This window comes from Phyllosticta citriasiana (assembly GCF_038021145.1).
Source record: "Phyllosticta citriasiana strain CBS 120426 chromosome Unknown IWZ02scaffold_3, whole genome shotgun sequence".
NCBI classification, from domain to species: domain Eukaryota; kingdom Fungi; phylum Ascomycota; class Dothideomycetes; order Botryosphaeriales; family Phyllostictaceae; genus Phyllosticta; species Phyllosticta citriasiana.
The window spans coordinates 459,081-468,440 of NW_027117280.1; the positions used below are offsets into that span (position 1 = coordinate 459,081).

General features: G+C 55.6%; 5 protein-coding genes across 5 annotated transcripts; 1 reads left to right on the forward strand and 4 right to left on the reverse strand.

Moving 5' to 3' along the window:
* Window positions 1-187: 187 nt before the first annotated feature.
* IWZ02DRAFT_514029 (Coproporphyrinogen III oxidase) lies at window positions 188-1,798 on the reverse strand (the record flags this gene model as incomplete). The annotated part of the gene is made up of 2 exons (XM_066770599.1): window positions 1,335-1,798; window positions 188-1,219 (listed from the first exon to the last, which is right to left on the reverse strand). Exons 1-2 carry the CDS (start codon window positions 1,569-1,571, stop codon window positions 188-190), a joined length of 1,269 nt encoding a protein of 422 aa, XP_066625039.1. The 5' UTR covers window positions 1,572-1,798.
* IWZ02DRAFT_443828 (peptidase family M1-domain-containing protein) lies at window positions 1,719-5,311 on the reverse strand. The gene is made up of 12 exons (XM_066767065.1): window positions 5,206-5,311; window positions 5,087-5,143; window positions 4,718-5,027; window positions 4,212-4,670; window positions 4,104-4,160; window positions 3,945-3,985; window positions 3,765-3,894; window positions 3,655-3,718; window positions 3,583-3,608; window positions 2,798-3,519; window positions 2,538-2,750; window positions 1,719-2,487 (listed from the first exon to the last, which is right to left on the reverse strand). Exons 2-12 carry the CDS (start codon window positions 5,116-5,118, stop codon window positions 1,893-1,895), a joined length of 2,649 nt encoding a protein of 882 aa, XP_066625040.1. The 5' UTR covers window positions 5,119-5,143; window positions 5,206-5,311; the 3' UTR covers window positions 1,719-1,892.
* On the reverse strand, window positions 5,258-6,453 carry IWZ02DRAFT_171074 (uncharacterized protein). Its single transcript, XM_066762205.1, has 3 exons — window positions 6,333-6,453; window positions 6,223-6,270; window positions 5,258-6,168 (listed from the first exon to the last, which is right to left on the reverse strand). Exons 2-3 carry the CDS (start codon window positions 6,261-6,263, stop codon window positions 5,754-5,756), a joined length of 456 nt encoding a protein of 151 aa, XP_066625041.1. The 5' UTR covers window positions 6,264-6,270; window positions 6,333-6,453; the 3' UTR covers window positions 5,258-5,753.
* A 238-nt stretch (window positions 6,454-6,691) lies between these two features.
* On the reverse strand, window positions 6,692-7,438 carry IWZ02DRAFT_373470 (HD domain-containing protein; the record flags this gene model as incomplete). Its single annotated transcript, XM_066764704.1, has 3 exons — window positions 6,692-6,784; window positions 6,842-7,193; window positions 7,245-7,438. The coding sequence occupies 3 exons, from the start codon at window positions 7,436-7,438 to the stop codon at window positions 6,692-6,694; spliced, it is 639 nt and encodes a 212-aa protein (XP_066625042.1).
* A 244-nt stretch (window positions 7,439-7,682) lies between these two features.
* On the forward strand, window positions 7,683-9,358 carry IWZ02DRAFT_170986 (peroxisomal membrane protein pex16). Its single transcript, XM_066762204.1, has 4 exons — window positions 7,683-8,029; window positions 8,083-8,118; window positions 8,171-9,008; window positions 9,054-9,358. The coding sequence occupies exons 1-4, from the start codon at window positions 7,876-7,878 to the stop codon at window positions 9,175-9,177; spliced, it is 1,152 nt and encodes a 383-aa protein (XP_066625043.1). The 5' UTR covers window positions 7,683-7,875; the 3' UTR covers window positions 9,178-9,358.
* Window positions 9,359-9,360: the final 2 nt, after the last annotated feature.

The window sequence follows — 9,360 nt, forward strand, 5'->3', positions numbered from 1 at the left end:
TTTTTTGTTGGTTGGCTGGCTGGCTGAGATGCGGTAAAACATTGTCTTTGAAGAAGCCAGAAATTATCTACAGCGGATCCATCCATCCCGTGCCCATGCAAGAAGCCCTTCCGATGCCACGCGCCCTGAACACCAGTATACCTCAAAATATCAACAAGAAGAAGCCAATTCGTGAAGCCAAGCTTTCTTAATTGACCCACTCAACAGGCTTCTTGAGCACATTAAGCAAGCGCTCCTCCCTGCTGCCCTTCTCGGGCTCATGCATATACTGCCAGCGCGCCGTAAGCGGCAAACTCATGAGGATGCTCTCAACGCGACTGCCCGGCGTATTCAACCCAAAGCTGGTCCCGCGGTCATGCACGAGGTTAAACTCGACATACCTCCCGCGGCGGATCTGCTGCCACAGCTTCTCCTGCTCGGTAAACGGCATACCCTTCCTGCGCTCGATGATGGGGAGGTACTGCGGCAGAAACGCCCTCAGGCAGTCCTGCACGAAGCTAAACAGCTGCTCCTGGTCCTTTTCGGTCTCGTCCAGGTCGTCGAAGAAGATTCCCCCCACGCCGCGCGACTCGCCGCGGTGCTTGTTGCTGAAGTACTCGTCGCACCATTTCTTGAAGCGCGGGTAGTAACCCCGGTCGTGCGCGTCGCACGCGTCGCGGATCGTGCGGTGGAAGTGGATGGCGTCTTCGTCGAAGAGGTACGCAGGCGTCAGGTCGCAGCCGCCGCCGAACCACCACGCCTGCGTGCCGCCGGCCGCGTCGGCCGTTTCGAAGTAGCGGTAGTTGAGATGGACCGTCGGGGCGAGCGGGTTGGCAGGGTGCAGGACCAGCGATAAACCGGCGGCGAAGAATTCCAAAGATTCGACGTCCGGGTCCAGCGCTTTGTGGTTGACGCGCATCTTCTGGATCGCGGCGCGCGGCAGCGTGCCGTATACGACGCTCGTGTTGACGCCGGCTTTCTCGAACACGTTGCCGTCTTGGAGCACGCAGGTGATGCCGCCGCCGCCGTGCGGCCGCTCCCACGTGTCGACTTGGAAGAGTTTGCCGTCGACGCCTTCGAGCGCGGCGACGATCTCCTTTTGTTGCTCGTGGATGAACTTCTCCATGCGGAGCCGCATGGGTGATTGTGCGCTGACGCCCGATTCGCGCTTCGAGAGGCGGTCCTGCTCCGCGAGCGAGGGCCCGTCGAGCTTTTCGGCGGCGTCGCTGATGCCGTTCATCTGCAACGAAAGGAGGCTGTTAGCTTGTGCTCTTGGTCTTGATGTTCCGGTGACTCCAGAATGATGCAGCGGGCTCGTCCTCTGCTGCCGGGTCTTGTTGTCGGTCCCCGCGTACCATCGAGTAGGCCACCACGGCCGCTACGGCGAGGCCCGTGGCTACGTGTGTTGTGTTGGGTCGGCCATGGCTGCTGGTTGAGCTGCGGGGCCTGGCGACGGCGGCCGCGGACAGGTGGCGGCGGCCTGCGGCGGCGGCGTTGGCCGTGAAGAAGGTCGAGCGCACGCCGGCAAACGACTTGTGGAAGAAATGAGGCCGGACGGCCATGGAGCGGAGGGAGCAACGTACCACGGACATGATGATGGAGACAGCGGGGGAGAGAGAGAGAGAGAGAGAGAGAGAGGAAGAGGAGCAACGAACAAAGTCGGAGCGGCTCCCGGTGGCGGCAGAGAAATCAATTGAGCGGGCAAAAGAGAGGGCAGGTCATTGAATTATCGACAAGAAGCAGAGGCAGCGCTGTCATCCATTTATCGTCCGTGGTGGTTGTCTGCATCGAACGCGACGTTTCCCAAAGTCAGACGGTTCGACGATCGGTCAGACCACAATTGGCCCCTGCACGGCGGGGGTCTCCACCAACCGTTGACTAGCTACTTTTCGGTGCCCTCACTCCACATCGACTCAAAGGTACCCTTGCGCCCGAACCCATTCCTTCACCACCGCGCCGTCCCTCTCACGGTACTTGGCTCCACCCGTCATGATGTCGTTCGACTGTGCCAGCGCTCGGTCGAAGCCCTTGCAGTCCTTGTCCGCAAAGAACCTCTTGACATCCTCGGCCACCGAGTAGCTGGCAAACTTGGACAGCGACAGCTTGACGAAACGGTCCAGCACCACCATGTTGCCGCTGAGCTGCGGGTACACCTGGTCGTCCCAGTGCTGCTTGATGTACTCCCACAGCGCGTACCTGGTTTTGGAGTTGGCCGCCAGCGACGATGCCGCGCTGTGCTTGTCCTGAACTGCCACGGCCGGCGAAAACGCAAACTCGAGATACGTCCTTGCGAGTTCGGCCGTCTGGACTCGGCCTAGGGCCTGCAAGCAGATTTCTCTGCCGTCGATCGACGTGTTGTTCAAAAACTCGTGCTTGATCGCCTCGTATCCGTCTTGGCCACCCTCGGTGACAACGATGCGGAAAATGGCGCTACGCAGAGAGGGGTGAATGGCCTTCTTGTCTCCCTTTTGATACGCGGCAAAGCGGCGCTGAGCCTCCTTGATGACACTAAAGACTGAATCAGTACTACTATCGTCTGATGTGGCCATCATTCTCACCCTTCATGGCCTGCTAGGCCAGCAGACGAGATGAGCAGTGCACGGAGCTGTCCGGCGAGGAAGCCCTCATTCTCTGCAAACTCCCATCCAATTTTGTCCGTCGCCGGCGTCACAAGCTTGCGAGTAAAATTCTTGAGCGCAGCCGAAACCTCCTCGTCTTCGGAAAAGATGGATCGAACATGGCCGAGTGTCATGAGAACTTGTTGCCAGACACTGAATCACGTTAGCACAAGCGTCGAGGGCGCGTTTCCTATACTTGCATGTATTCTGATTCGGCCCGGAAGCCCTCGATGAGCGAGAGGTAGCCAGCAGTCGTAGCATCGCCAGACTGAGCTAGCGCGGCGGCATCTCCAACGAGTCCAATCCTGTCTTCCACGCTCAGCTTTTCCTTGGCTTCTCCCAGCTTCAGCAGACGGTTAGGCGGGTAGTTGGTCCTGTAAAAGCCAGTCTGGTCGGCATTGAGCTTGTAGAATGACTCGTCGACATTGCGAATCGTGTCTTCCTTTGCAGTAAGTGCTCCAGCAGTTGAGCTGGCAGCCTTGGAACCGGTCTTGAGGCCAAGAGGAATCCACCAAGTGGTTTGGTCTTCCTCAGTCTTCACGTCACCAGTCAAAAGGAAGCGGCGCTGTTGAACGCTGATTTGACCAGGCTCCTCGGCCACAGTGACGACAGGGAAGCCAATCTTGCGGATCCACGGGTCCATGAACTTGTTAACATCTTGTCCAGAAGCGTCGCTGAGAGCCGACCACAGATCGTTGGTCGTCGCATTGCCGTACTTGTGCTTGTTCAGATACTGCGATACTCCGAGGAGGAATGTCTCGACACCGAGGTGAGCGCTCAGCATGCGAATCACGGAGCTGCCCTTGAGGTAGGAAATGTGGTCAAATATCTGGTCAACCTCGAGGGCGTTCCTGACGGGAACCTCGATCGGGTGCGAGTTGCGAAGCGAGTCCAGAGAGAAGGCTGTTTGGAGAGATTCGCTCTAAATTAGGGATATCATATTAGCAAGCAAATAGCGTGGAGCAGTACCTCGACGTTGACGTACGCAGAATTGGCCCCAAACGTTCCATTCTAGACCATGTTAGCAAAGCCTCCCACGAGTTTCGACATGACTTACCAGGATGGAGGTGGTCGACTGCCAACCAACCGACCCAAGTGGCAAAGCCCTCGTTGAGCCAGAGCTATTCATATTAATACTTGATCTGCGGTACGTTCTGGGTTGCTCACCTCGCTCCACCAGTCCATGGTGACTAGGTTGCCAAACCATTGGTGAGCAAGTTCATGGGCAACCACATATGCCACCCTGTTCTTGTATTTCTGGTCCGATTTTTCTGGGTCAAAGAGAACGGCAGTGGTCCTGGAGGGTTGTCAGTCAAATGGAAGGCATCACTGAAGATTTGGACTTACCTATAAGTGATGAGACCCCAGTTCTCCATTGCACCGTGCGACTACGAAGACATGTTAGCGGGCACGTTCCAATATGGCCGTGGGATCAAGCAGGGAGACTTATGATTGGCTACGGCGACCGTCAGCCAAGTCTCTTGCTGCTGAAAGGACTGTACGTACAAATTCGTGGCAGGCAATGAGATCGACCTTGGGAAGGGGATACTCGATGCGGAAAATCTGGTGCAGATGTGAGCATATGACTAATTTTGGGAAAGTGTGCAGACGAACGTCGGAAAAGTAGTCCACAGTCTTGTGAGCATGCTCGAGCGCAAAGCGGCCCTGGTCTTTGAGGCCCCTCGTAGTGTAGACACGGACAGGCAAGTTCTTGCCATTATACTTTCTGCGGGTAAAGTCCTCGACGTACTCAAAGTCGCCAACCGCCCAAGCAAGAAGGTACGTGCTCATGGCAGGGGTCTTGTCAAACGAGACAATCTTGAAGCCGGGCTTGGTGGCCTTCTTGATCTCCTTTTCTGGCATGTTGCTGAGAGCAACCTGATCCTCTGGGATCTCAATCTCAAAGTCAAAGGTGGCCTTGAGGTTTGGTTCGTCGAAGCAGGGGAAGGCTCTGCGAGCATCGCTAGACTCGAATTGGGTGCTGAACATGTAGTGGTGCTCGTCATCCTTGGCCACAGAGGATGCAGGGGTCGTGACGGGCTTGTACTTGGAGCGGTAGAAGCCAGCCATCAACTGCGAATTGTTAGACCTAAACTTTTTGCAGATAATTATGGACATGCGTCGTTGATGGTGCCCTGGAACTTGATTGTAATCTCAGCCTTGGAGGCGACAGGGAGCTCCTGATCAAAGGCGAGCGTAGCACGCTGGGTAGTCTCATCGTACGTGATTCTGGAAGCCTTGAACGCCTGCTGAGTCTTGGTATGCTCCGTTGCAACCGTGGCTTCGTGAATCTTGAGCTGGTGCGAATTTAGGACGACTTCCTCGGTGGCCCTCCGAATGTCGGCGGTGATTTTGACAGTCCCTTGGTAGCCAAAGGCACCGCCAAACTCCAGATCGTAGAGGGAAATGTCATAATTTGTCGGCTTGACGCTGCGATACGGTCAGCACAACCACACCGAGGGAACAGAAGCAATGCATGTGCCCCTCACGTGTCCGGAAGGATATCTCTGTCGGAAGCCATGGCGGCGTGTCTCCACGAGTCGGTGCTGCAATTTCTTCAGAGAAAGGGAAGACAAGGTGGTACGCGTTGCGATTGACGGTGATTTACAAGTGATGGAAGACCAGAACGTGGTTTGGGCGTGGAAGTCGACCTGGTTTGCGGTTGGTGTTGGTGCGGTGGACACAGCTGCCCCGCCGTCGATTGGAACCCCGCGCATCGCCGTCTATTCCAGTTGCGGCAGGCACGGATTCTTTGGTGAGGCGGCTCAATATGCGGTCTGGCCCACGGCTGGCGCAAAGCGTTCATGGCGGAAGATGATGTTTCGACTGCGGCTATGATTCGTGATGGGTTTGCCGCCTTTCTAGGCTCTCTTTAAAAAAAAAAAAAGAAAAAAAAAAGCGCGACCCTTGCCGCTTCTCCCTCTGTAGCCAAAACAGCATCTAATAAGGCCGGAACGCTCGTTTCATTTAATGCTATGCTATGAGACCGATGAAAACAGCCATTTCAAAACGAATGAGAATATGGTTGACCGAAACTCCAGCGCTATGCTCCCCAATTCCCAGTCAAAAAACACAATCTCCCGTCCTTGGACCATCCAGGCCGCATACCAACCGTCGCATTGCCAAACGCCAGTCTTCGGAGTATGATTTCAAAGTCTACAGCCGAATGATGACGTCCATGCACGGTACCTTCCACTCTTTTCTCGCGAACAGGCCTTTACTCCAATCAGCGGCGCCTGCGCTGACCTGGGCATCCGGTGTTCGCTTGCGCGAAAACATGTCCATGGCGGCAGAAACCAAGGCCCCAGCCGTCTCGTTTGTGGCAGATGCCGCGAGCGATACCGTCTCCATGGCCAAGTCTGTCATGAATGTAGCATTCGAGGTAGATTCCGAAGTTGCGTTTTTCGTGGGTTCGGGGTGGTATCGCGTGTTTGGCTCAAACCAGCTGGTGTTGAAGTCAAACAAGGCTATGACTAGGATTGCGAGGAGAAGGCTGCAGTAGACGCATGGCCGGTTGAGGAAATAGGTCGCGGAGATGAATAGCACAAGGTAGACGGGAGAGGCGTTTGTGCTGTGCCGTCATGTCAGTCGGAGAGCGACAGTTAGTGGGCAGAAGGGGACTCACAGAAAGAAGAGGATGGGGATCCAGCTGCGAAGACAGAACATGGTGTCGCTGGAGGGTCAAACGAGTGGTGAGAGGCGTCGAGATGCCTTGGCGGGCGCTGGGCCACGAACAACAAGACCGAGATCAAGAGACAGCGGCACTGGCAAGTCCAAGGGACGACGCCAGAGGGAGGAGCAGTGGAGTGTTGTTGTGGGGAGGATTAGAGGGAGTGGAAGCGATGGCGACGGACTATGCTGGAGGGACGAGGGCTGGCACTGGCACTGGCACTGGCACTGGACCTAGTCCCGTCACGCTTGGCAGCTGTCGGCCCGCCCGAGCCTGAGCGTGAACCCGGAGATAATGCCGCGCTACCGTGCCATTGGGCTGCTGCTTAGGTTCGGTTGTTCTGGCCTCCGCTGACAAAGCCAAGCTCCCTCTTCGCCAACATCAAAGGTCACACCCGGTCTCTCTTTGCCTGTCTGCACAAGCTTCAAAACGTCTGTCCGCATTCATCTCTCCACCAAGACTGATATTCTCGAATTCGCCTCGTGCGCTCCGCGGCCAGCCGTTTTCCCGCTGTCGTCTGTAAAGAAGCTTAGCTGGAGGCTCCCGTAAACTCTCGCGGCGACTAAAAACTAACCTTCATCATCCCTTCCAGCTTGACAAGCTTCTCGTCAAAGTGCGCAATTGCATCCTTCATGTCGGCTCGCTTGGCTCCTGTGTAAACAAATGTCCTCGCAATCCCCGCCGCTCCTAGCGAGTCGAGTCTATCAGCATCTTGCACAATGGCCAGCTCAGGATGCCTGTCGAGGACAGCTCTGAACGCGACTGGATTCTTGGACTCTGTTGAATAAGAGACATTGATTGCAATCGTCTGGACCTTGGCCGCCAGCGTTGGAGATGCTCCTCGCTCTACGAGAAGTTTGGCTATTTGATTTTCGACGTCTTCCCCCGGCTGAGCGTACTTGTGATCGCCAATGTCGTGGAGAAGCCTAGATGTCTCAATCATGTGCAAGTCCAGCAATGTGGCAATTGAAACTCACGCTGCGAGGAAAACAGCAGTCTCGTCGAGACCCTGCCGGCCTTCTTCTTGAGTCTCAGCCAGGATGAGCTTGGCCATCCCAAGGACACGCAGAATGTGGTAAAAATCGTGGCTCGCATCATATCGAGTCATGTAGTCCTTGACGCAGTCCTTGACAGACTCGAAGAGGGCAGCGTTTTCATTGAGAGCCTCCATCGTTGTTGGCTTGTGCCGAGGTAGCACTTTGTTCCCAGTTGAACGTGTGTTGTGAGAATAGAATCGATGGAGACGAGGCTGGCAATGATGTAGTAGTGCCTGCCAGCGCCTAGGCCAGGTACATGTACCGTCTGCTCCAATCAACGTGATGGCCCACAAGGCAGACGCTTGCATTCTTCATCCTTCAGTGCCCGTGCTCCATGCATGGCTGGTGATGAAGACTCCAGTTGAGTCGCAACATCGCGTCGGTGCGCCGCCGCGGTTGCGCGACATCACGTACAACGCGGAGGGACCTCGGCCCAACCATCGTCATTCGGCGCCGCTCCCACCCACGACTGTCGGCCCAACGGTCTTCAACATTCGTCCTTCCATTTTAACTTTCCCTTTTCCTCGCGCTGTCTGCGGAATTGCATCGTGCTGCGGGCGACCTCCATGTGATGGATTTCTCACGGCAGACATCTTCCAAGTTGTCAGAGGCCTTATCGCTCCCTCCGAAATGGCTGTCCCAGTACAGTGAATTCATCACCAAGAATGCCAGCGCAGTCTCGCAAATCGAGTCTGCTCTTCGTTCACTGACTTACATCATTCCTGGTATCACTAGCGCATCTCGTTGACACGAGTTCCAAGCTCTGACAGCTCGCCAGGCCGCTTTCGGGAGTCGGAAATCGCCTCTGAATCCAGTATGTTTAACCCCCTTCTCAAACTCGAGACGATTTTGCTCAAAAGGCGTAGTATACAGTGGCGTCCAGCTCCTGTCCCTTTACCATGACTCTCTCCTCGCAAAGGCCGTGGCGCGATTGCCTCCGGCGCAACGACCGCACCCCACTCCTCACAGCCGCTACACTCGCTTCTGGACGCAAAACTCGCCAACATACAGACGCATCGCCTTGACGCTTCAGATGATACAGTACACGGAACTACTGTGGGAAATGGCTGCGAAGAGGCGCGGCGAAAAGGTGCGCTGGAGGGTCATTGTGCTGCTCGAGGCCATCAAGGCCGTCTGCCGGCTTCTGTTGCTGCGCTTGACCAACTCCCGGCCGCTCCTGAGCCCGCCTCTTCCCCAGAGAGAGTTCGATCCTAGTACCCTCGAGGATAGTAGTAACTCCCCATCTGATGACATCGAAAGCCCGCCGAGCGAGAAGAGCGATGACGCCAGCTGGACCATGCCGCGCACTGGTCTTTCGCTGCCTTCGCTGCCAGACTCGTCTGACATTTCGTCGTACCTCCTGTCGAAAGTCCTCACCGCCGATGACATCAAGCCTCCAAAGGCGCTGTTGCATCGAGTCACTGGAAAGGGAGAGCTTGCCGAATGCATATATATCCTGAGGCCAGTCATCTACGCGCTTGCGATGCAGTACTGGAGTAGCAAAGGCAAGAGCAGTTGGAGGCCATGGCTCCTAGGGATAAGCATCGAGTATGGCGCGCGCCAACTGGCCAAAAAGGACTTCCAAGAGAGGCTCGCCGGCGGGCTGCGGGGTTTGACTGCCCTCGAGCGCGAGGAGCTCAAGAAGAGAGGATGGAACATGGGCTGGTGGCTCATGAGAGGCGCATTCTATGAAAACATTACCAGGTAAGGGAATTTTCTTGGATGACTGAACAGTGCTAACTTTTGCAGGGCCTGGATCTCTTCCGTCACACGGAAATTGAACGGCAAGCCGTTGATTGATGTCGTCGGCGGGGTCATTGAAGACTACGAATTTCTTTGGGACCAGTACTACTTTTCGACGGCCACTCTCTGAGCGTTAAACCTGTTTTCATTCGGTTCTTGAAGGATATCCGACTGCTGAGACTAGCTCGGCAGTCACTGTTGTAGGGTCATCATTTGGGATTTTGGTAGGATAACATCAGATATTACGAACACTCTCGCTGAACTATTGAACAGCGAACTGACACTTGAGTACTTGTTTCGCCAGGTTCTTTTA